Genomic DNA, 27,708 nt, shown 5'->3' on the forward strand with positions numbered 1-27,708 from the left:
TGTGGTGGCAGCTGCCTCGGCCCCTGCCTGCTGCTGCGGCCGCTGGCCTCTGCCTTGGCCCTTGCCACTGCGGTGGCCACCTCGGCCCTTGCAGCCCTGGCTTGGTCCAGAAGGTCATCTGGAAGGACATTCAGTCTAATGAGCATATTATGCTTTTATTATTATAGGTGGAGTAGGTATTGAAAGTAGTTACTGATTTATTATACATAAGAAACAGATGTTTTCTTATTTCTTTACCCCAAAGGAAATGAAGTGCTATTTTCAATTATAGTATAGTAATGAATATAATATAGAAAAATTACAGATCCATATCCTGCTATTCTTTAAAAATAATTATTTTTCTTTCTTATAAGGTTTGCTGTATTCTTAAAGATAATTTTGTAGTATGTAATGTTACTACTAGAGGCCCGGTGCATGAAATTCATGCATGGGTGGTGTCCCTCAGCCCAGCCTGTACCCTCTCTAATCCGGAAACCTTTAGGGGATATCTGACTGCCGGTTTAGGCCCGATGCCTGCATGATCAGGCCTAAACCAGCAGTTGAACATCTCTCTTGCAATCCGGGACTGCTGGCTCCTAACCACTCACCTTCTGCTTGCCTGATCACCCCTAACCACTCTGCCTGCCTGCCTGATGACCCTAACTGCTCCCCTGCCTGCCTGATTACCCCTAACCACCTCTGCCTGCCTGCCTGATCACCTATAATCTCTCTGTCTGCCTGTCTGATTGCCCTAACTGCTTTCCACTGCCGACCTGATCCCCCAAACTGCTCTCCCCTGCCAGCCTGATCGCCCCTAACTGCCTCTGCCTCGGCCCCGCCACTTTGGCTTTGTCCGGAAGGATGTCCGGAAGGTCGCCCAGATGATGTCTGGTCTAATTAGCATATGGCCCTTTTATTAGTATAGATTTCCTTTACCCTCCATGAACACATCTATCCAATTTTATAATAGGCATCAATAAGAAAATATAAAATTATAGAAATTAATTCCTTAGCCAAATATTCAATAGCACATATGTTCCATAACATTATATATAACTGCGAAAAATAGCATTGTGTTTTCAGAATCTGCATTCTGGTGAATGCAGATATAAAATTAGAAATTCTGAGCAACATTCTCTTCAGTCCATCATTGTATGCAAAAATGTTTACTCATGGTTAAAAAATGAAATGCTCTTGCCCTGACCGGTTTGGCTCAGTGGATAGAGCATCGGCCTGCGGACTCAAGGGTCCCAGGTTCAATTCCAGTCAAGGGCATGTACCTTGGTTGTGGGCACATCCCCAGTGGGAGGTATGCAGGAGGCAACTAATTGATGTTTCTCTCTCATCAATGTTTCTAACTCTCTATCCCTCTCCCTTCCTCTCTGGAAAAAATATCAATAAAATATATTTTTTAAAAAATGAAATGCTCTTGGAATCCTTAAAAACTACATTTTCTTTTTTATTAAAGGTAAACTTAATTTGACCATGTAATGGTAATTTTGTGTTGAGTGCAATTAAATTTGAGGTTATATTTTCAGCACTTAAAAAAAAAAAGTCTTATTACTTTCTACTTGCATTTGGCATAACTTGTCAATGGACTGTATAATTATTGTTTGAAGTGAAGTAATTGATTCTGAATAATGAATCTGTGGACATCTTAGAGATGATAAAACTTGTACTATACACATGTAGAAACTCAGTACGTCATAATATCCTCTTTAAAAATCTAGACTCCCAAAATGCAAGTTCCTGAGGCCTTGACATATGTACAAATGTGGCTTGCACAAAGTGTAGCACTTTTAAAATGTGTTTGTTAAAAGCAATTTTTACACAAGACATCATGACAAAGGATTTAATTATTTTCAGTTGCCTATTTAGAAGCTGAAATACGAAGATCCTGAGGCTTCCTTGATTTCCTCTCACTGAAGGAATCAGTTATAGGATAGGAGGCAGGGAGGTTACCACAAACCCTTTTCGTATCGCTTGGCAAGTTCAGGAAATCAATAAAACTAATTTTGGCCTCAACCAGATCCTATAAGTACCTGTAAGTGGATCCAGTATAGGTGTGTTTTGGTCTCCTTGGAAACAGGTCTTCCGAATAATTTGTATTGCTAGAAGGGTAATGATTAACATCCCAAGAGGGAATTTTTCAGTCCTCATAGCAGGAGGACTCAAGAGAATTGGTGGTTCAGGAAGAAAGGTACTTCAGTATTATGACTTGTCTGTCTTGCAGTGCCCATGAACTGAGGTAGTGGCCTGTCATGACTTGAGTCACAAGCCATATTATTCCAAAAAATAATGATCTGTGCATAAAATTTTTAACAGGTCTGAACAGAAAGTCAGTGTGTTTTTATTTTTTAAATATATATTTTTATTGATTTCATAGATGAGTGGAGGGAGAGAGATAGAGATAGAAATATCGATGATGAGAAAGAATCATTGATTGGATGCCTCCTGCATGCCCTACATGGAGAATCGAGTCAGCAACCTGGACATGTACCCTGATCAGGAATAGAACCGTGATCTCCTGGTTCATAGGTCGATGCTCAACCACTGAGCCATGCCAGCTGGGCAATCATTGTGTTTTTAAGCTAATAAGACTCTTTAATGCTAACTTTGGAAACTAATTTTTTAAATATTTTAACATATTTACTAATTTAAAACAAACAAGAATAGTGTGCTTTTTAACATTTGAATGACATTAAGTTCAAATGTATTTCTGGACTAACAGGCACTTTATGTTAACCTTTTATTGTAATTTTAAAGGACATTTCATTTATTTGCATAAAAGTTATTTATTATGAAGTTCATATAATTTTGTTTTATATATATATAAAATAAATGATTATTATATATGATAAACAAAGATGCATTCAATAAACTATTTAGCAAACATCTACAATGTGCCAGGCCATGGGATTGGTGCTGGGATATATTAGCAAAATTTAATTAATGTTGTAAACACTGTAAACAGCATGTCTAATTAAATGTCAGAATATCACTCAGCGTTTCTCCTTTGCCCCCCTTATTTCCCATAGCTTGACTAATAACTGGAGGAGACACTAAGTATACTTCTGGTTTTGAGATTACTTTCATTTGCAATTTCAGTCAACGCAAGTTAGATAAAACAATTTGATTTGGGTTCATGTTGGTGCTATTTTGATCTGAAGGGCAATTTACCAACAAGCAGGAACAGTTTCATTATTTTCTTTCACCATTCCAAGCAGTCTTTACTGAAGTCTTTCAAGCAATGTGTGACCTCTATTTCAATACTTCTCGCAGATTTCACAGACTGTCACCACCACTCAGCCATCACTAGCACAGACAACTGTAATGGAAACTGTAACTATGGTGACCACGAGAGAACAAATCCTGGTAAAGCATGCCCAAGAGGAACTCCCACCGCCACCTCCCCAAAAGAAGAGGCAGATTCTTGTGGATTCCGAAATTAGGAAAAGGTGAGAGGATTTTACTCCTGTTTTTTCCTTCAAGCAAAGAGTACCTGTTTAGCAGGAAAACTCATTTTCAGCTATAGTGATGGCAGTGTTTTTACTTAAACAATATTTCTAGAAGCCTCAGGTGCCTGTAATGTCAGTTAAGCTAGTGAAAAGAATTATAAAGTGAATTTTGAAATTTGCCCAAGCAATCACTATCCCAACAAAAACTGAATATTTATTGGAAATACTGTTTTCTTGATTGAAAGCAGAAACTATGTGTGATGAACTACCATGGATGCATTTTAATCCTGAAAATTTCTATTTTTTTTTCTTTTAAAAAGCTTGCTGGTTCAATGCCTGTTTTAGCATTAAATACTGCTCCCCCCACCCAGTAATGGAAAGTACATTTTCATGAAGGAATACACCTATAATAGACAAGATCCATTCTGCCAGTTTATGAGAACATAATGTCTCAATCTGCACAGCCTAAATCAGGAGTCATTAATTACAGAACAGATTTCCTCTTCTTTGATATTTATAAAGTCTTATCATGAACGTGTTAGAATTTTTAACTGGTATTTTTGTGGATATTCTCAACTAGACATTGTAGATAAGTTAGGTATTATGTAACTCAGTGGATATATTACAATGATGGGAATAAAATTTCATAAATGCAAAACCAGCATGAAAAGAATAAAAATGGTACAATTTCATTCCAATCATAGTTCTAAGATTGAAGAAGAACATTAAAATTTGCCTTATGTTTCTAGGCAACATATATTTAAGAATGCATGGAACACTTGACATTAGAATTTGTATATACAAGGGTATAGAAATAGGAGAAGAAGAACATGTACCTAAAAATAGTGAGTCAGATATTCTAGGCAAGGGAAAAATAAAACAATAAAGAAGCTACTCACATTATTTGGGACTTTCAATATTTCTCTATTCATCTGTGACTTATACTTTTATAATTCCACAATAAACCATTAGGCATTTCTACCTAATTGTATCTGGCTGGCTGAGTAAATCCTCTTGTCCAGAGGTCAGCAAACTTAAGCCTATAGGCTAAATCTAGCTCACTGTTAGGTTTTATATAGCTCATGAGCTAAGAATTGTTTTTATATTTTTAAATGGTTGAAAACTAAAAAAAAAAAGTATATTTCATGATACGAAAGTTTGATGACATTCCAATGTTAGTGTCCATAAATAAGGTCTTAGAGAAACATAGCTACACTCATTGATTTATGTATCATAAGTGGTTGCTTTTATATTACAGCTAGAGACCCAGTGCACAAAATTTGTGCACTTGGGCGGGGGTCCCTCAGTCCGGCCTGCACCCTCTTGCAATCCAGGAGCCCTCAGGGGATGTCCGACTGATGTCTTAGACCCACTCATCAGTCGGACATCCTTAGCGCTACTGTGGAGGTGGGAGAGGCTTCTGGCTGAGCGGCGCTCCCCAGTGTGGGAGTGCACTGACTACCAGGGGACAGCTCCTGTGTTGAGCGAGATCAGGACAAAACTGGCTCTCTAACATCCCTCGAGGGGTCCTGGATTGCAAGAGGGTGCAGGCCAGGCCGAGGGACCCCACTGGTGCACAATCAGGGCTGGGGAGGGGCACGGGAAGTTGGCCAGCTGGGGAGGGACTGTGAGAGGGCTCCAGGGCATGTCTGGCCCATCTTACTCAGTCCTGATCAGCCGGATCCCAGCAGCAAGCTAACCTATTGGTCGGAGCGACTGCCCGCTGGTGGCCAGTACATGTCATAGTGACTGATCAACTGGTTGAATGTCTGCCCCCTGGTGGTCAGTGCAAGTTATAGTGAGCGGTTGAGCAGCCTTAGCATATCGTTAGCATATTACGCTTTGACTGGTTGAACAGACGATCGGGCACTTAGCATATTAGGCTTTTATTATATAGGATGACAGTGTTATTGTCAAAGAGACTATATGGCCCACAAAGCCTAAAATATTTACCATCTGGCCCCTCATAGGAAAAGTTTGCTGACCCTTGTTCCAGTGAAATGGTTCTCAAATCTTTGAATATTAGTGTTCTATTTGGGACAACAACTTCTAAGGACTCTACTCATGCTAGTAGTTGAATTTGTAACATTCATTGATAGAGAAAGAACATAATGGAAAAAATAAATCAGTAAAGCTCTTAATGAATTTGCTTTTCATTAATCATAGTAGCATGGAAACTAATTTAATGTCATGTTTAATATGTGTCTAAATGCTTAGTGGGCACATGGATTTATGGATCCTTTGCAACAACCCAATAGCACTTCAAGAATTTTCTAACCAGAGCAATATAGGAACCTAATTGCCTTCCCCTCCCTATGTGTTCAGCAATCTCCGAATACAGAAATTGACAGGGCAAGTTGACTCATGTCAATCTCTGTCTTCAAGAGCTTATTCTTGCCTTCTGTTTGGGAAATGTGTTTGGTTAGGAAAAAATGTGGTGTGATTCCTTTTTGTATTCAGGAAAGTGTGGCTAGTGGTGAAATATTTTGTCTCCTAAATTCTGTTTGTATCATATGCGCTCAGCAGTTTTCATAAGTGCCTGGAATGAGATGTGCAAGTGGGAACAAAAAGAATGCATTACTTAAATAATAGCTAACAGTTATTGAGGGTTTTATTATGTGCTCAGCACTACATTAAATGCTTTATCTGCATAGCTCATTTATTCTTCCCAGTAACCCTACAAAATAGGTACAGCTATTATTACTGTTACACATGGCTACAGACTAACTGAGCCAGGATTTCAACTGAGGTAGACTGACTGCAGGATGTGGATTGTGTAGTAAAGTGTTTCTTCAGTAGTTATATAACTAAGGTGATCTTATGTCTTGTTTTGCCTGAATCCATTCTGATTATACCTTTTGTCCCAGCATAATAGTATGTAGCATCAACTTTCACTCAAATGCGTCCTGATTTGGACAGTACAACATGCACACTCTATATAAGACTAGACTGCTAAATTTAGACTGAACAAAAAGAGCAATTGAGCAAATATTTAGGAGCAATTAAACCTTATAGGTAGTAATTGCCTACTGGATAGAATCTGGTCAAAATATTATAGTCCTTCAGGAGGTATCATGCATACATGACCTAAAGGTTGATAGTGGATAGGGACCTTCTCTTGTTCACTTAATTGTCGAGACTACAGTTGACATGCTGATCTTTTGAAACTCTTTTAAAAATTATCTCCTCTTTCAACTTCTCTGACACACTACTGGCTTTGCTCCTACACTCTTTATCTGACTTGTTTTCTTCCTTTTGCTGAATTCCTATGATAGTGTCTCATAAATCGATCTTTTTGCCCTTCTGACTCCTTTATCTGAATTGTCTCCTCTCATTGATTCAAGTATGGATCTCAGTGAATTACTCCCAAATCTTATAGCTCCATATCTGACTCCCTTCCTCAAATTTCACTTATACATCTTTAGAGCAATGATCTGGGTATTTCTACTTGTGCATACAGCCAGTGGTTCAATTTTGTTTTTATCACATGCAAACATTTGTTGCCACTAACAAACCAAACCTAGTTACTCATACATTGCACACATATTTTACTTATTATAATTCATTGCCTTTGTGTCTAAAAGAGTAGCAGATATTGGAAAAAGCATGGACTTTGAAAACAGAATTATTCAGGTTTGAAGCCTGCCTGTTTTAATTACTAGCTTAAGATCCCAGGCAAATTTCTGAATATCTGTGCCTCAGATTCCCTATCCTAACATTATTAAATACTAACTGTAAGGATTAAGTAAGAATCATTTAATACAGTGCCTGGAAGGTAATAAGAATTCAGTACATGCAATAGCTCTTATTCTTGTTGTTTGATTATGGTGAATGTTGTAGAGGTAGAGGTGGTGGTGGAGGTTGTGGAGGTGATGGAGGTGTTAGAGATGGTGCTGATGGTATTAGAGTCAGTGGTAGTAGAAGTGGTAGTAGTCATTAAAGGTAGTGATGGAGGTGGAGGTGGAGATGGTGGTCATGTACTATTGGTGAAAAAAATCCCATAAGAAACTTCATCTCAAAGTTAATGAATACAACAATAAATGACTTCATTTTCCTCTTTAAAACACCACCTGACTTCTCCATTTCTTCTCTGACCTTGATTCTTATTTACTTATTTATTTCTTTTGATTAATTGCGTTATATTATTGGATAAGTGAAGTCATTTTAGTCATTTCCTAATCATTCTAACTGCCGACTCCACAACCCAAGCTATATACCTCACTGTGGTGAGACTTGCTCCTCTTTCTGATTAATCTGCCTCAAATCAATGTGTCTAAAATGTCACTTTTATGCTAACTCTTCTGATGTGAGATCCTCATAACTCCAGTTGTCCCAAAATAAAACACAAGCCTCTTATTATGCTATTTGATATTATTTTTTCACCAAGTTTCTGTACAGCTTCCCCAAACTCTTTGCGCTTTAGTCAGTTAATTACATTACATACATTCTTTTTGCTATGTGCCTTAATGTCACCCACATAAATTTTTCTCATCACCAATCACAACAAAGGAATCCTGTTACTGTACTCGTTCGTACTTTACTTAGATTCCATATATGGTGTCATTTATATAATAAACAATCAAATATTTATGGAAAGAGTGAATAATACAGCCCAACTAATTATGATAACTAAAATTTTATATTACAGTAGCATTTAAGAATTCTACCTAGCTCTTCATGGAATTGTTTTTAATAATAAACAAATGAACATTCTAATAATCTTTAGTAATTCTGATTTTATCAATTAAGATATCATTGTTTACTCAAAACCATTAAGGGATTTAAAATTCAGCTTTGGACCACACTATAGTTTCTTAATTACCTAAGGTACAGTTAATTGGTTTATTAATAATTACATGGTTTCTGCATTTGTCATATTTACTGCATAAATTGTCCTCCTTTCACTAAGATATACAAAAGTGTTTGATGATCTTAGGTCACAAGGTAATTATTTCTAACAGTAAATTATCCCTGAAATTCATTGACATGATTTTGCATATAGGTAATTATCAGAGTATGGAACTCAGTCTAGATTAAACCTAGATCTATTATTTAGTTAATTGGAATTTATCGAGAGACTCATTTCTAATCATGTAGCAGTTATTTTAAGATACTTTTTACAAAAGCTTTTATTTACATTTTTGTATCAACCAGGTGAAACTGATGGCAAATTGAATATTTTTAAAGTAAATGCCATTTCAGTGAAGATAATTTCCTCAAGTATAGTATTAGCAAATGAATATCTTTGACCTCCAGAGATATACAGAGGCATTTATAAATACCTAAATTCACCTAGTCTCTTTATCTTCTCCTAGGTAAGCAGAGTATAAAGTTTGTTTTCTCTGACAATTTCCCCAGTGTTTACTAAATGATACAGTACAGTGCCTAGACAATTACAGACCTGCAGTATTATTTAATTTTATATTTTCAGCTTAATTTTTTGTTTTGTTTTTATGTCTACTGACTCAAAGATGTGAATTTATGCCACATCCTTGGATAAGACATCTCTGCAATTTTATGAGATTAATGCCTAAACAATTTTGGTGTTAGATATTTATTTTAACTTGGATTACCAAATTGTAATCTGGAAGTTGTAAACTAGACCATTTTAACTTTACTTACAGAATGTAATTACATGATTAATGTGTGTAACAGCTAAGTTTTAATTTTCTATATGATAAGTTGATCCTGAAATACTTGAGTTGTTGTTCTCAGTAATAAAATTTTTGCCTCTTTTACAGTCTAGAAAAATAAAAGCTTGCTTCTTATATCTACGGAGACTAGACTCTAGACCAGGGGTGGGCAAACTTTTTGACTCAAGGGCCACAATGGGTTCTTAAACTGGACCGGAGGGCCGGAACAAAAGCATGGATGGAGTGTTTGTGTGAACTAATATAAATTCAAAGTAAACATCATTACATAAAAGGGTACGGTTTTTTTTGTTGTTGTTTTTTTGTTTTTTGTTTTAGCTTTATTCATTTCAAACCGGCCGGATCCGGCCCGCAGGCCGTAGTTTGCCCACGGCTGCACTAGACAAAGCTTCCTTGGACCATGGTCCATATCTTACTCCTGACCTGGAATGGGGTCTTCTATATGGTAGATGCCCAATACATGTTTTGACTGTAATGCACTATAATGGCTACTGACCCTGTGAGATACTACACATTGCTCTGGATGTCTAGCTACAGCAGTTGTAGGAAAAATAACTCTTCCAGAATGCAAGGCATAGAGGAATGCCAGCAGGGAGAATGATTAGGCCATGTTTCCAGAACCATGACCTACATTTTTGTCTGTTCCTTGAGTGAAGAACATTTTGGTCACATTTATTCATCTAAAGGACACATCGTTGAATGCAAAGATAAGTTGATTTTTACTGAGATCTAAAATACCTCTATTCTCTTACTTCTGCTTCTTTTTCTACCTCCTCATACTCTACATCAAGCACTGAAACTGCTCTCAGCAAGGTCACCAGAGAGCTCCTTAACTGCTAGCTCCAAAGTTCACTCTGCAGTTCTTATCCTTCTTGACCTTTGTGCTATGCTTGACGGTGATGATTAGTCCCTTCTTGAAACTTTCCTCTCAGTTTCTGGAACATTGCTCTCTCCTGTTTCTTTCCTCCTCTTGGCTTTCTCACCATGTCTTCTCAGCCTCCTCTTCTTATCCCTTTATTTGTCAGTCTCCACGAGATCAAACTTTGATTTCATTTTCTCTTTCTCAGGGCACTATCATTTATAATACTGTCTTTATCAACCATCTATGTGTGATGATTTCCAAATTACTATCTCCAGCTCATCCTGCCTCCTGATGTTTATACCTGTGTCATGCAAAGGTTTGTGGGGCCTGTAAATAGACCTGGATTTCTTACTGAAATCTCAATTGTGGTTCTGAAGTGTAGACTACACAACATTAGAGAGTATCATTCACAGCATAGTTTCTAAGAACAGTACCTTCTGGACCTAGGCAGTGAACGACTTGTGCAGCCATTCATAGTGGTCACATATCGGCCACATCACTAAATCTCTCCAAGTGGGTCTATTAAATTCTCTGTAATTTAATTCTTTACATTCAGCCCTTCCCCCAGTTCGGTGTCTGATGACTTTCTGCAAGAAGTTCTCAACTGATTTCTCTGCTTTTTCTGTCACCTTTTTTTATTGATTCCAGAGAAAGGAAAGAAGGGAGGGAGGCAGGGAGCGAGGGAGGGAGTGAGGGAGGGAGGAATGAGATGTAAAAGAGAAACATTGACTACTTGTCTCTTGCATGTGTCCTGAATGGGGATCAAACCTGCAACCTGGGTATGTGCCCTGAATGGGAATCGAACTCCCCACCTTTTGGTATACAGGGCACTTTATTCTTTCTTAACCATACTCTCCACAGCCTCCTGAAGGATATCTGAAAATGCAGTTGTAATTAGATCATTCCTCTGCCCATAATTCTTCAGATGCACAGCACAGAAATTTCTTTGTGATCTTTAGCTGCCTAACTCTCCAGATTCACTACCTTCTACCCAGCCCATTAAAAAAAAAATCATGCCAGTGCTAGTCAACACAGTCTGTAAACTGTTTATTAGCAGGACACAATAAAATAAGGTTCTTGAGCCAGAATATAAATCAATGCACTGCTTCCTTTGTCAAGAAAGTTTTGCAATTAAAAGGAAATCAGATAAAATAGCGACTTAGTTGATTTATACTCTGGTGACTTCTGTTGTCACAGTCTACTAACAAATAGTTCATAGAATGGCCACAAACTGCATATTTAGTGACACTGCCCTTCAATTGAGCTTTAATTAACTGCTGTCTGATCTCTACAAGCTCTATGCTCCCTCAAGTTTCCATTTCTTTGCATCTACTGTTCTCTCTACTTAAGATTCCCTTCTCATTACATTCCCTTTGCCCACTCCCACAGTTTTTTTTTCCCCCCAATTAACTGCCTTTTCTCTCTGTGAGCCTAATTTCCCAGACATTTTTCATCCTCACTAGTAAACCAATTAGAACACTTACATAATTTTACTGTAATAATTTTGAGTTTGTATATGCATATCTCCAGTTAACTCCTGATAACAGGAGCCATATCTTTTCAGTTCTAGAACTACAGTGCTTAACTCAGATGTTAGCAGATAGTAGTATCCAGTAATATTCTTCGTATATGAAATGAGGATTTGTCAGTGTCTTGTCAGGAAATTAGAAACCACTCTAGGTGTTTCAGAAAGAGGAAACATTGTCGAAACCGGTTTGGCTCAGTGGATAGAGCGTCGGTCTGCGGACTGAAAGGTCCCAGGTTCGATTCCGGTCAAGGGCATGTACCTGGGTTGCGGGCATATCCCCAGTAGGAGATGTGCAGGAGGCAGATGATCGATGTTTCTAACTCTCTATCTCTCTCCCTTCCTCTCTGTAAAAAATCAATAAAATATATTAAAAAAAAAAAAAGAAAGAGGAAACAATACAAGGAATTGGTTAAACAGGTGGTGGGAAACTGGGAAGCAGGGCAGGGGTTAGTGAGGCAACTCCAAAACACTAGTAACATCAGGAAGCTATGACGATGCCTAGAACTTGAGGAACAATGCAGGGAGGGGATGGTTCCGGAACCCCAAAGCTGGCACCTGCTAGCAGGAACTAACACAGTCAGGACTACCAAGCAGGAGCTTGGACCTATGGAGGGAGGGGCCATCCAGAGAAAACTGAAGCCACAGTGGAGGTTTATAACTGCCCTAGAAATGCCAGCAAAAGTGGTGTATGAAGGAAAAATACCTTGGTTTATCTCTTCCTTCTGCCCTCTAGTGTACTCTAATGCTTCCAATTTAGACAGATCCAAGTGGAAGCCAGAAGGCAAGCAGTGGTGGAATTGTACATCCCTCTGACACAGAGATGACAAGAGAAATGTGGGGAATGGATCTGAGAGCAGATGGGTCTATAACTGCACATACGAGTTCTGGCCTTGGCTCTTCCACTTATAAGCTAAGGAACTAAAGCTAATCACTTAACCTTACTAGTATTCACAGAATCTATTTCTTCATCTCTGAATAGAATTTATATGACTTTCCTTGATTGTCCTCACACTATGGAAATTTTATTATACACATGTTTCTCTTTTTTACTTGTAATTTATTGTTCAATAGATAAATCATTGGCATTTCCCCTATTTTATTTTTTAAATTTATTAGGGTGACATTGGTTAATAAAATTATATAGAATTCAAGTATACAGTTTGATGATACATTATCTATATATGTTTCTTTGTTAGTACATGCAGACCCTGAGACTGAAAGTCTACCTCTGTAAGTGGAGGGTAGGGAGAGACTGAAGAAGGTCACTCCAGTCTAGAAATTAACAGAGTTTATTAAGGGAAACTTATATACGAGGAGCATCTTGAGGAGCTGCAAGACAAAGTGGATATCCTCTGTGCTGACTATCAAGTGTCAAAGAACTGTACAGGGTAAAAAGGGAGGGAATAATCACAGGTACTAGCACATGAATGCTACCAGGTATGTGAAATTATATACTTGACCAGGTTGGGACAAGGGCCTGTTCCAGGAACGAGTACATACCAAGGGGCAGGGGAAGGGTGCTGATTCATGTCAAAATGGACATCAATTGCAATAAGACAGTCTCTCAGGGTGGGTTTGTGGTAAGTAGTATCTGGATTCAGTTCACAGGCCAGATAGTGATCTCAGCATGGAACAGTCTCAGCTCCACACTCTTGGTGATTGTTTAGGTAGAAAAATACATCCTTGCCCCAGGAAAAAATTGAGTTTCTAGTTACTAATTTAGAAAAGATTTTACCGATTACCACATTTGTGTTATAATAGAAAATATTATTATTCTGACAGCTTCTGTGAATATTCTTTTTCTGATATCTTCCCTTGGGACAGCTAGGCCTCCAGGACTCTTCTGGAAAAAGTCCTAGTGGCAGTTATGACTTTTCCAGAAAAGCCTATGTTGAAATTTTGGTCTTTTAACTTCTCGGTTTATGCTCTCTGGGAATTTGACAAACCACTCTGAACCTGTTTGTTTTCACCAAGAAAATGGGAATAATTATGTCTGTTGCCAGAATTAAATTAAGAGAATATCTGTTATAATACCAGAAAATGGTGCTTAATAGTTATACTGTCTATTGAATTACCTACAAATTACCTAAAACAATGGGAGAACAATTCTTTGCTTATGGCAGATTGAATAAGTATTTGTTATCAGAACTGTCTACTGGTTAAAATGCCTTAGAAATAAAAATGAACATCTCAATAATCCAAAATAAAAAAAAAAGGAAATAAAAAGAAAAGAAAACTGTACCCCTGTAAATCAACACACATGATCACATTATCCTACCACACACAAATGAAATGATGCCTGGCTCCTATGGACTGAATTATGTCCCCCCAACATTCATATCTTGAAGCCTTAACCCCAATTGATGGTATTTGGAAATGGGGCATTTGGGCAATAATTAGGTTTAGATGAGGTCTTGAGTATGCTGCCCTCATGATGAGATTAGTGTCCTTAAAAAAAGTGCCATCAGAGAGCTTGCTCTCTGTCTTTCTCCCTTCTGCGTGAGGACACAGTGATAAGTTGGCAGGGTGACAAGCCAGGAAGAGAGCTCTCACCAGAGCCTGACAATATGGGCACCTTGAGGATCTTCTGGCTACCAGAACTCTGAGAAAATAAATTTCTGTTGTTTAAGCCACTCAGTCTATAGTAGTTTGTTACATCAGCCTCAGCTGACTAACATTCTAGCTTTGTAGACTAGTGAGTATTTCTTTGTGTTTTAACTGAATTTTTTAGAGGTGCTCACTAAAGGCAGTGGATGGATTGAAATAATCCATGATGTTGATGAAGTGGCAGTGGGGCAGTAAGTACACATCAGATCTAAATGGATTTCCACATTGTGCTAGATAGTTTGTGAACCTTGACTGGAACTTACTTAAACTTTAAAGACCCTCAACACAAAAGCATGTTAAAGTCTTTTAAACTCACTGAACTTTCACACTGGGAGTATGTAAAGTTTAAATTGCCTCCACAGGGTCCAAGGAACCTTCCAATGTGTGGAGGGGTTCTTTGAAACTCCTGTAGTCAGTATAATTCCACACTATTTCAAGAATGTAGTGACAGAAACCTTCATTTTCTGGCTAATTTTAATATTCATTCAACTAGTGTCTAATGGATTGATATTATTCATAAAGCACTCTAATTGCTGTAACTCTGGGCCAGAGTTAGTCCTTCCCACGGGAGGCTTGCACTCTAGTATAAACTGTATTATGAAGAAATATTTATAAAATGTTAGAAATGTTGTAAAGAAGAAAAACTCATTTTCTGCTTGAGAGTTGAGCATGGAAAGCTCATGGAGAAATTAGCATCTGAATGGACAGTTAAAGGTTAGGGTCATATTGGACTCCAGGTCAGGACCGCCTGCATACCAGGGCTAGTAAGGGATGAGGTTGAAAACGTAGGTTGGTTCATTTTTTTTAAAAAAATGGTACTCAATGCCAGACTAAAGAATGTAGAATTTAATCTGGTCATGGGGAGCCAATCCATATTTTTGAGAGAGAGCAAAGCAATATGGCATCTGAGTGTTGGGCAAGATAGGTCATCTCAACTTTATTCTATAGAGCAGTGAGAGTCAACAACTTTTTCTCTCAAGGGCTAGACAGTCAAAATTTTATGCTTTGTGCACCATGTAGTTTCTTTTGCAACTACTCTACTCTGATGCTATAGTGTGAAATCAACTATAAAATATGTAAATGAATGACGAATGACTGTCTGTATTCAATAAAACTTTATTTACAAAAACAGGTGGCAGGCCAGATTTGTTCCATGGGCCATCGTTTGCCTATTACTGCAGCAAACGGTGAAATAGATGAGATTATTGTGCTGTTGATTTTAGTTGATTTGTCTTTTTGTCTTTCTTATGGCTTTCTTTGTAGTTTTTATTACAACGATGGCTTTTATCTTCCAGTCCTTAACAAAACTCTCAAACAGATATTTCTGCCCTCAAATGAGAAAGTGAGAAGGGGCACAGGGCTGGCCTAAACCAAATAAGAAAGAGTCAAGACAGGCAAAAATCACAGTAGCTAAAATGTAAATGTCTCCTACCATGTGTCAAGCATTCTTCTAAGTATTTTATATAACATATTTAACTAATGAGACAGTATTGTAAAGTATTTTTAAATTATTTTCCTCCTTTGCAAATGGGAAAGCACAGTATTGAATGGTTAGGTGATTTCTCATGTTTACTAAGTTTACAGGAAGAAATGTAGTCAGGATTTGATCCCAGACATCTAGCACAGGATGCTGCATCCTTGAACTGTATATTCTATTCTGTTTTATGAGAATTTAAAGTTTACTTCATCATCTTATTTAGCTGAAATTAAAAGCTCATCTGATATTATTTAAGCATGTCGAGGTGTGTCTATGGAAACTGCAACTATCCTAGATCTTGGCTCTTCTACATTCTGAAGTCTTATAGACTCTAGGGTGGCATTGAAGCACTTGCTTATCTTTAAATACAGATATCTTTTTCTATGAAAAAAATTCTTTCAAAGTTAGGTTTTTAAATATCGACATATAAGTGGGAGTCCCATATAACTGAACTATTTTTCCAAGTGCAAGACTTCTAGTGCTAACCACTGTCTTAACCCTATTATATGTCATAAGTAACACCCCTTGTCATCTATGCTTAATATCAGTTCTGAAGTCAGAAAATGCATCAATAGATTGGAGATTTGGAGATTTTAGGAAATTAAGAAAGATGATAAAGTAAAAATAAACTAGAAAAATAACTTTTATAATGCCACGAGGGTATCAATTATGCAACTAAGGGTCATAGTTTAGCTAAATGAAAATGTTCAGAATTAATGTGCTAGTGTTAGAGACTCCAGTCAAGCTCTGGCACAATCTAAAATACCACCAGAAACTATGGTATAGCAGCAAACTGGAAATTAATTTTGACTTTTTCTTAATGTGTTTTGTTTTTTTTAAAGGATTTCCCTTTCATTTGGTACAAAGGAAAGTAAGTATAGTGTAGTGGAAATCTTTAGATTCAGACAGACCTGGTTTTGAATCTTAACTCCATGTTTCACTATGTATTGAAAACAAAGCAGCTTCCCAAATATCTCTGTTCATGACCTATCTATAAACATGAAGATTATAACAACCTACATAGTAATGGAAGATGAATTAATTCTTTATGAAAGCATGTAACATTAACATGATATTTAAAATGATATTTTCATTTGAATTTGATTGTAAAATAAATGTTTAAAAACCTTAGTCTAGATCAGGGGTGGGCAAACTTTTTGACTCGAGGGCCACAATGGGTTCTTAAACTGGACCGGAGGGCCGGAACAAAAGCATGGATGGAGTGTTTGTGTGAACTAATATAAATTCAAAGTAAACATCATTACGTAAAAGGGTACGGTCTTTTTTTTTTTTTTTTTTTTTTTTTTTAGTTTTATTCATTTTAAACGGGCTGGATCTGGCCCGCAGGCCGTAGTTTGCCCACGGCTGGTCTAAATAGTACAGGGATATAATTCTATACAGATATATAGAGCATGAGTGTCTACAGATAAACAAAAATTAGGTAAAATTAATGAGCTGGGGGAAAACTACTGGGTTACAAAGTCCAGAAGATGCTAAAATATTATTTGGATTGAGCATGTCTCCCCAATTGAAGACATTTTCTCAAGGGAATCTTTATATTATAACTTCAAGATACTTTTGTGTGTTTTATAATGGTAGAAGGTATTTTAACTGCATCTGAGGGTGTCTTACTAACAAGTTCCTTTTGCACCATTTTATCTATATCTTTGGACATTTTATGTTTCTCTGTAAGAGAATTCCCATGAGAAATCCATTTGTCACCATGTTATCTTTATGTAGATAAGAAAATAAAAGAGAAGCTAAATTGAGGACCAGAAGAGCTGTGAAAGGGAATGCGCGCCCTCTAGTGACCCACATTTATTTCTCACAAGGGCATGTACAGCTTTTCTTTTTGGTTTCATTTTAAATAAACATCAAATTTGATTTTAAAATAAATGGCTTAAGATTTTCAACTTGAGCATATTACATTGTGTAGTCATATATTTGTTACTATGGCAAGATTTCATCTATCACTTAACAGAATATTCTATTAACCCATATTAGGGTGATTTTCTTGCACAGAACTATGTTTCAAAGGGACTTTCAATTGACTGAAAATGAAAAATAAGTTCTAAGCATCTGAGGCTTAGAAACATTGTGTTGCCAGTCCTTTGAGTGCTACATGTTCTTTCACACTCATTGGCTTTATAACTAATTCCTGTAATATTGCTGGTTCTGACATCTTAGATTTTTGGGGTTTCCTTAGCTTTTAAAGTGTGTTTCCTGGAAAGTTAGATTAACAGAATATATAAAAATGACTTCTTTTTAACCACACCACAATTTAGAAATAAATATTACCAATATATTTTTAATGGTGAAGATTTGTTCCCAAATTAAGGTAAACTATTATTTTAAAGTTGTTTTTACCTTCCAGATGTTAAAATAGTTTAGTTAATATTTACTTTTTGGAGAGAAGTAACGTTTTTGTTGTTTTATTCTGTTTAGTGAAATCAGTTATCCTGAAAGTACAAAGATTAATACCAATGCCAGATAATTCATGGATTTTTCTGGCATTTATATCGGAAAAATATTAGATCACTGTGTTTGTGTCCAAGGACATGCATTTGTAAACGTCACTATTGTTATAGACAATAAACATATTATTGTTTTTGTATAATTAACAATGAAGAAGATGTACAATTTTAAGGACACGTTTTTAAAAAATGTATTGATTTTTTACAGAGAGGAAGGGAGAGGGATAGAGAGTTAGAAACATCGATGAGAGAGAAATATCGATCCGCTGCCTCCTGCACACCTCCTACTGGGGATGTGCCTGCAACTAAGGTACATACCCTTGACCAGAATTGAACCTGGGACCTTTCAGTCCGCAGGCCAACACACTATCCACTGAGCCAAACCAGTTAGGGCAGTGATGGCGAACCTATGACATGCGTGTCAGTGGTGACATGCGAACTCATTTTTTTGGTTGATTTTTCTTTGTTAAATGGCATTTAAATATATAAAATAAATATCGAAAATATAAGTATTTGTTTTACTATGGTTGCAAATATAAAAAAAAATTATATATGTGACACAACACCAGGGTTAAGTTAGGGTTTTTCAAAATGCTGATATGCCGAGCTCAAAAGGTTCGCCATCCCTGGGTTAGGGCTTAAGGACACATTTTATGTTTTAGACAAGAAATCATATTTTGAGACATGTTAAAGGGACAAGGTAAACTACACAGAAATTGATTTTTTAGTATCATTTAAAGATGCATTTCAGTGTAATCTGGAGTCATTAAATTTAACTGTACTAAAATGTATTATTTTATGATTGATGTTCTTAAACATATATATGTGTAAAACTAGAAATACATTTAAGCTTGTAAGGAAAATCATGCAACATAAGGAAAATGGAATGTTTGATAGAACTGTTAATGCAGCCAGTTTATATTAACTGAGGACACGGCCCTGTCTCATTTGTCATATTTTGTTTCAGGTGTTATGTAAAGTGTTGAAAAGAATATATAGGGTTTTTATTATAACTGAGAATTTTAATATCTTTTGCTATAATTTTATTTGATTGCTAGATGAACATACTAATATAATTGGAATATCAAAGCTGCCAGGTAAGCAAATTCACCTGAGCTTTGTATCTCTGGTCAAAATCGCTTTTATCAATGAGGTAAATAAATACATTTAAGAGTAATTTTTAAAGAGATTTTTTAGTTTATATTTTAAGACTAGTTTGATGGTGGCTTTTTAGTTTTTGCAATTTAAAGGAAGATCAGAGAAGTTAAGTCATTTGCCTGAGGAAATACAATAAAGATTAAATGGTTGCTTTAATGGGTAAATAGGTGGAGTCCATGCAGTCAGCCCATAGGATTCAACTCAGCTGGCATAAGCTGTGAAACCTTTTAAGAAAGAAGATTAAATGGTTGATGAAAACCTGTGATACCTGATTTTCAGTTCAGTGTTTTCCCATTGTACCATATTTAGTTTACATTTATAGCACAAACATACACACACATAAAACTATAAGGCAGTCATGTGGCCCTTCCCCTTCCTACCAAGGAAAACACACCCATACTGTACACACACACACACACACACACACACACACACACACACACCTGTGAGTGTATACATAAACTGTGTTGATTTGGGAGAGGTATTTATCTAAATTTGACTTGTTTTCTCCTTGCTAAATAGGATTTTCCCCTTCAATAATGTTTTATGATTATAATCCTAGAGTCCTAAAAATACTATATTTTTAGCACAAATAAGGTTTATATGGAATTCTGCTTGATCTCTCTAGTTCAAATTTACATTTTGTTCTATTTACTCAAATTTTTAAAAAAATCCTCACCTAAGCCATCAGCCAGGCTATTTATTCAACTTTTATTTATGTTTTTTAATTTTCTTTATTGATTAAGGTATTACATATGTGTCTTTATCCCCCCATTACCCGCCATCCCCCCACTCATGTCCTCACCCGCCTGTTGTCTGTGTCCATTGGTTAGGCTTATATGCATGCATACACGTCCTTCAGTTGATCTCTCCCCCTTACCCTCACCCTCTCCTATGTCCCCTCTAAGGTTTGACGGTCTGATTGATGTTTTTCTGTCTCTGGATCTGTTTTTGTTCATCAGTTTATGTTCATTATATTCTATAAATGAGTGAGATCATGTGATATTTATCTTTCTCTGACTGGCTTATTTCACTTAGCATAATGCTGTCCAGTTCCATCCATGCTGTTGCAAATGGTAAGAACTCCTTTTTTACCACAGTGTAGTATTCCATTGTGTAGATCTACCACAGTTTTTTAAATCCACTCATCTGCTGATGGGCACTTAGGCTGTTTCCAAATTTTAAAAAAACAAAAACCCCTTTATTGTTGAAAGTATTACATTTGTTCCTTTTTGCACCCCCATTGACCTCTTCTAGTCCCCCCCCACCCCAGGCCTTCACCATCCTATTGTCTGTGTCCATGTGTTATGCATACATGCATACAAGTTCTTTGATTAATCTCTGCCCATCCACCCACTCTCCCCACCTTTCCTCTGAGATTACAGTCTGTTCTATGCTTCTTTGTCTCTGGATCTATTTTGTTCATCAGTTTATTTTGTTCATTAGATTCCACATATGAAAGAGATCATGTGATATTTATCTTTTTCTGACTGGCTTATTTCACTTAGCATAATACTATTCAGGTCCATGCATGCTGTTGCAAATGGTCAGAGCTCTTTCTGTTTTACAGCTGTGTAGTAGTAGTATTCCATTGTGTAAGTGTACCGCAGCTTTTATATACATTCATCTGATTCTGGGCACTTGGGTTGTTTCCAAATCTTAGCTATTGTAAATTGTGCTGCTATGAACATAGGGGTGCATATATTATTTCTGATTGGTGCTTCTGGTTTCTTAGAATATACTCCTAGACGTGGAATCACTGGGTCAAATGGGAGTTTTATTTTTAATTTTTTGAGGAAACTCCATACTGTTTTCCTCCACTGGCTGCACCAGTCTGCATTCCCAAGAGCAGTATTCAAGGGTTTCCTTTTCTCCACATCCTCACCAATACTTGTGGTTTGTTGATTTGTTGATGATAGACATTCTGACAGGTGTGAGTTAATACCTCATTGTCATTTTAATGTGCATCTCTGGGATGATTAGTGACTTTGAGCATATTCTCATATGTCTCATGGCCTTCTGTATGTCCACTTTCAAAAAGTATCTATTTAGGTCATTTGCCCATTTTTTAATTGGATTGTTTGTCTTCCTTTTGTTAAGTTGCATGAGTTCCTTATATATTTTGGAAATTAAGCCTTTATCAGATATATCATTGGCAAACATGTTCTGCCATGCAGTTGGCTCTCTTTTCATTTAGTTAATGGTTTCTTTTGCAGTGCAGAAGCTTTTTATTTTGATACTAGAGGCCCGGTGCACGAGATTCATGCACTGGGTGGGGGGTCCTCAGCCCGGCCTGTGCCCTCTCACAGTCCGGTAGCCCTCGGGGGGATGTCTGCAGGCCTAAGCCCATAGTTGAACATCCTTAGCTCTGCTGCAGAGGCGAGAGGCTCCCGCCACTGTTGCTGCGCTCGCCAGCCATGAGCCAGCTTCTGGCTGAGTGGCACTCCCCCTGATGGAGTGCACTGACCACTTGGGGGCAGCTCCTGTGTTGAGTGTCTCCCTCCTGGTGGTCAGTGTGCATCATAGCGACTGGTCGTTCTGCTGTTCAGTAGATTTCCATATTACCCGTTTATTATATAGGACTAGGGGTCCAGTGCATGAATTCCTGCACCTTGAAAGGAACTGTGGACTGCGAGGCTTCGGGGGGCACAGGGGTGAGTCTTGGTCCATCTACCATGCCCCCGCCCAGCCCCTCACACCATGGCCCCCAGTCCCCTATCTGCTGGCAGCCCCGCTCCTGCCACCACTGCTCCCACGCATTGACAGTGCTGGCCCCGTTCACACCTGCTGATGGCCTGGAGCTATTGGGGCTGATACGAGTGGGGCCAGTGCCTTCAGCTGGTGTGAGAAGCTGCTACTGCCCCAATCACCTCTCAGGAGCAGGGGGAGATGGAGAAGCCCTCAGGGGCAATCGGGGCTGGCACCCACGGGTCACACCCTCTGATGGTTCTGAGCGATGGAGACTGATGCTGGACACAGACAGTGGTGCAAGTGGTGGCTCTGGCGCTGGCTGTGGGTGTGAGTGGGGCTGGCACTGGCAGCAGGTGTGAGCACTGGGTGGGATCGGGACACGAGGGAGCAAAGAATTTTCAGTAACCACCAGAGGCTCGCCTGGATGACAGTGACTAGCGCCCTGCCTTGGTCTGGTGCCCCCACTCACCTGCTCTAGCATCCCACTGTGGCCAACGCCCACCATGTTCCATGTTCAGCCACCTGCTGCTGATGCCTGCCATGTTCTGCACACACCCCATGGTGGTTAGCGCACGTCATAGTGACAAGTTGTTTGGTTGTTACACTGTTTGGTCTATTTGCATATTAGGGTTTTATATATATATATAAACTAGAGGCCCGGTGCACAAAAATTTGTGCACTTGGGGGGGAGAGGGTAGGTCCCTCAGCCTGGCCTGTGCCCTCTCGCAGTCTGGGACCCCTCAGGGGACAACCACCTGCTGGCTTAGGCCCGCTCCCCAGGGGATTGGGCCTAAGATGGCAATCAGACATCCCTCTGGCAGCCCGGCAGCCCTCGGGGGATGTCCACTTGCCAGCGGGTAGCAGCCTAAACTGCAGTTGGACATCCTTAGTGCTGCTGAGGAGGCAGGAGAGGCTCCTACCACCACCACTGTACTGGCAGCCATCAGCCTGGCTTGTGGCTGAGCAGAGCTCCTCCCATGTGAGAGCTCCCTGACCACCAGAGGGCAGCTCCTGCATTGAGCGCCTGCCCCCTGGTGGTCAGTGTGCGTCATAGTGACCAGTCATTCCCAGTCTTTCTGCTGTTAGGGTCAGTTTGCATATTACCCTTTTACTATATAGGATAGAGGCTTGGTGCATGGGTGGAGGCCTGCTGGTTTGCCCTGAAGGGTGTCCTGGATCAGGGTGGGGGTCCTGCTTGGGTGCCAGGCCAGCCTGGATGAGGGGATGATGGCTGTTTGCAGCTGGTCACACCCCCTTCAGGGTGGGGGTCCCCACTGGGGTGCCTGGCCAACCTGGATGAGGGGATAATGACTGTTTGCAGCTGGTCACACCCCCTTCAGGGTGGAGGTCCCCACTGGGGTTCCTGGCCAGTCTGGGTGAGGGGCTGAGGGCCGTTTTCAGGCTGGTGGGTGACTGAAGCTCCCACCCTCTCCTTTTTTTCTTTTTTTCTTTTATTCTAGGATTTATTTACCTTCTATGGCTGTCACTGGAGCTGAGAGCCGGCTTTAGCTCTGAGGCCCGGCTGCAGCTCTGAGACCTCGGCTGCTGAAAGCAGGTCTCTGGGTTTGTTTGGGTTCTATAATTGTAACACTGTTGCGGTCCTGCTAGCTCCAGCTCTGATGGCTGAAAGCAGGTCTATGGAGCTTGTTTAACTTCTATAATTGCAACATTGTTTCTTAGAGTGCAATTTCAGAGGCCGGCAGTGGCAGGCTGGAAACCTTGGCTTCCTCCATCACTGGAGCAAGCACGCCTCCTGTTTTCTTCAGCTGCCTGGCTGCCGGCCACCATCTTGGTTGGCTGTTAATTTGCATATCTCGCTGATTAGCCAATGGGAAGGGTAGCGAAGTTACAGTTAATTACCATGTTTCTCTATTATTAGATAGGATAGTCACATTTGTTTTTTGTTTTTTTTCTCTCCTTAGTTTCCTTTGCCTTAGGACATGTATCAGCAAACATACTGCTATGAGAGATGTCTAGATTTTGCTGCCTATATCTTCTAAGATTTGTATGGTTTCTGGACTTACATTTAGGTCTTATCCTTTTTGAGTTTATTCTTGTGTACAGTGTAAGTTGATGGTCTAGTTTCATTTTTTTTGCATGTACCTGTCCAATTTTCCTAACACCATTTATTGAAGAGACTGTCTTTATTCCAATGTATGCTCTTGCCTCCTTTGTCAAGTATTAATAGAGTATAATAGCTTGTGTTGATTTCTGTTTTTTTCCTGTTCTGTTCCATTGATCTTTATGCCTGTTCTTGTGTCAGTACCTGGCTCTTTTGATTACAGTGACTTTGTAGTACCACTTGATATCTGGCATTGTGATCCCTCCATCTTTGTTCTTCTATCTCAAAATTATTGTGGCTATTTGGGGTCTTATTTTGTTCCAAATAAATTTTTGGAGTGTTTGTTCAATATCTGAATTATGCTGTTGGTATTTTAATAGGGATTGCATTGAATCTATAGATTGCTTTTGGTAGTATGGGTATTTTAATGATGTTGATTCTACCAATCCATGAACACAGTATATTCTTTCACTTGTTTATATCTACCTTTATCTCTTTTTCCAGAGTCCTGTAGTTTTCTGATTACAGGTCTTTTATATCCTTGGCTAAGTTTATGCCTAAGTATCTTAATTTTATTGTTGAAATTGGAAATGGGATTGTTTTTTTAGTTTCTCTTTTTGAGAGCTCATTGTTGGTGTATAAAAATGCCATTGATTTCTGGGTATTATTTTTGTATCCTGCTATGTTGCCAAATTTATTTATTAAATCTAGTAGTTTAGTTTTTTTATGGATCTTTTCAGTTTTCTATGTACACTATCATGTCATCTGCGAATAATGACAACTTTACTCCCTCCTTTCCAATTTGGGTGACTTTTATTTTTTTCTTCTTTATTCAATTTTTAGAAGCAAGTAATATGTGGAAACATACATGTAGGAGAGATTAGCTTCAGAAGGAAGGTTGAAAGAGAAGAGTAGGGGATAGTTGATCAAGAAAACTTTCACGAGAAATTATGTATCTTGAACTGTCTTAAAAGATGAGTGTCTGAGATCAGGAGAGTACCCATCTACCAATATGGAATTTAAATATCTTGTCAAATTCTCAAACTCTGAAGAACAAAGAGGATTATTAAAAATATAATAAATACAATTTTGAAATCTTACCTCACTGCCAAAAAGAAATCTTGCATAATTGTAATACAAATGAAAAAGTATTATAGTTTTATTTTTATTAATTTTTATTTTTTTGTTAATCCTGACCTGAGAATATTTTTCTATTGGTTTTTAGAGAAAGTGGAAAGGGAAGGGAGAGACAGAGAGAAACATCGATGTGAGAGAGACACTTCAATTGGTTGCCTCCTGCATGCACCGTGACCAGGGCCAGGGAACGTGCAACTAAGGTACGTGCCCTTGACAGGAATTGAATCCGGGACCATTTAGTCCACGGGCCAATACTCTATCTACTGAGCCAAACCGACTAGGGCTATAGTTTTATTTTAATTAACATAAAATGCATGTTTTAGCTAATCAAAATGTACAATAAAATTGGTTTGTTAAGTCACCTGGTCTAAGCCTAGAGCTCTGGGATCCTGTAAGAGTTAACATATTTCACAAGTGTCAACACTTTACTTTCAGGCTTCTAAAGACGAAGCACATTACATTTTTATGAAATTATACGTGCAATGATGTTTAAAAATGTAAAATGGACATTCATAACCAGCTCACTAACCAAATTAGTTAAGTCTGAGAGCTTAAAGGATTTCTACTTTCAACATTTACCCATTTGGGAATGATGAGTTCCAAATGGTATATTGAAAGTGACTGAATTAAAGTTTATGTAAATGTGTCATCTTAGTTTAATACTTTATATAGCAGTCACTGTACAGAAAATTAACAGAACACAGTAAGTACCCATCAAGAGGCTCTTCTGGCGTAATTAGCACAGTTATAATATTGCACAAGTTCCATACTGTTGAGAATTCAAAATGGACAACTTCTTAAGCTGCAAATGTTTCTCGTTTTGTTTTTTGCGGGTTTTATTGTGTTTTTTGGGTGGTGGTGGTGGTATTTTTCAGTGTTTTTCCTTTTAATTTACTTAAAATATTGACACATGCACATACACAGACCATATATCACTAAATTTTGACTATAAGAGAGTGTAATTTATTTAATTTGCATCCCTTTTATGGGAAATTCAACCAGATGAAATAAAGTAGATTTGTACAATAAGCATCATACTTTTTGATATTTTGAAAATTCCAGAAAATGAGAGATAGGACTTCTATAAAGCACAAAGAGTATAGGGTTAAGAGGTTTGTTCAAAGCAAGATCATACAGGACCATGTTGAAATTTTGGTCTTTATCCTAATAAAAATGAAAAGTTTTGAGTGGTTTTAAGAATAAGGGTAATATAGTGCATAGAATAGATAGGAAGATTCCAGAAAGATTGCCCAGAGTCAGTTGAGAGGCTATTGCAGCAGTTTTTGTCACATTTAATGTCAAGATGAATGAGGAAGCCAGCTCTGAAGCTCATAAGAAGCAGACACATTAAGGAAAAACATAATATTTGATGGATTAGAATTTGCAATAGAATAAATATGGGAATGAAAGGAGAGGAGTGTATCAAAGATGATAGAAAGTGATGCCATTGACAGATCTGAGCAACACTGGGGGAGTAGTACTAGTTCAGGAGAGAAGGTCAAACATTAAATCTTGACATCTTCTCCTGAAAGAGTTGACAGCATATAAGTAGAGATACCCAGTAGGCAGACGGTTGCATAGTTGTGGAGCTCAGATGAAATGCTTTAATTAGAGTCATTGATATATAGATTGTAATTAAATATCATGATTATGAGCATGGATAAGTGCACTAGAGAGAGAATAATAGAGTAGATAGAAGATGATTGATAATGAACTAGACCTGGATGAACTCCAATATGTATAAGGAGGTGGAGGAGGATGAACCTGCAATGAAAAAAAAATTACCAGTGGTTATAGAAATAGAAGAGAAAGTTGAGTAGAGTGGCATCTGGAGGGAATTTCGGGTGGGGGGGAAGGAGACTGATCAAAAGTGTTATGTGTACTAGATAGAAAGAAAATAAAACTCTCCATTAGATTTATTGACATGGTTCCTTTATGAAACAGTGTTTTTGTTGAGAAAATACTGAGTGGATTAAAGAGTGCATAGGAGGTATGGAACTGACAGCAAACTGAACAAATTATATGTTTTTGTTTGGTCCTATTTTGTTTGTTCATTTATTTTGTTTTTTAGATTTCACATATAAGCAAAATCATATGGTATTTATCTTTGTCTGCTTTTATTTCACTTAGCATAATACCCTCTAGGTCTATCCATGTTGTCGCAAATGGCAAGATTTCATTTTTTATGGCTGAGTAATATTCCATTGTATATATGTACCACTTCTTTATCCATTTGTCTATTGATGGTCACTTAGGTTGTTTTCATTCCTTGGCTATTGTAAATAATACTGCAATGAACATAGGGGTGAATATGTCTTTTCAAATTAATGTTGTGAATTTCTTTGGATAAATACCAGAAGTAGAATTTCTGGGTCATAAGATAGTTCTATTTTTAATTTTTTGAGGAAAAAATTAAAAGGAATGCAGATTGGCTGCACCAGTTTGCATTCCCACCAACAGTGCATGAGGGTTTCCTTTTCTCCACATCCCTGCCAATACTGACTGTTTGTAGATTTATTGATGATAAACATTCTGACAGGTGTGAGGAGATATCTCATTGTGGTTTGAACTTGCATTTCCATGATGCTTAGTGATGTTGAATATCTTTTCATATGTTTATTGGC

At 38.0% G+C, this 27,708-nt stretch overlaps 1 protein-coding gene across 1 annotated transcript in view; it reads left to right on the forward strand.

Annotated features, from left to right (window-relative positions):
• Positions 1-27,708, forward strand: part of DMD (dystrophin) — a 1,824,373-nt gene that overhangs the window by 282,254 nt on the left and 1,514,411 nt on the right. Inside the window, exon 15 of the mRNA XM_036304100.1 lies at positions 3,262-3,437. Coding sequence (XP_036159993.1) covers positions 3,262-3,437 — 176 coding nt within the window. The remainder of the gene's footprint in view (positions 1-3,261; positions 3,438-27,708) is intronic.

Source organism: Myotis myotis, unplaced genomic scaffold (genome assembly GCF_014108235.1).
Source record: "Myotis myotis isolate mMyoMyo1 unplaced genomic scaffold, mMyoMyo1.p scaffold_m19_p_4, whole genome shotgun sequence".
Lineage (NCBI taxonomy): Eukaryota > Metazoa > Chordata > Mammalia > Chiroptera > Vespertilionidae > Myotis > Myotis myotis.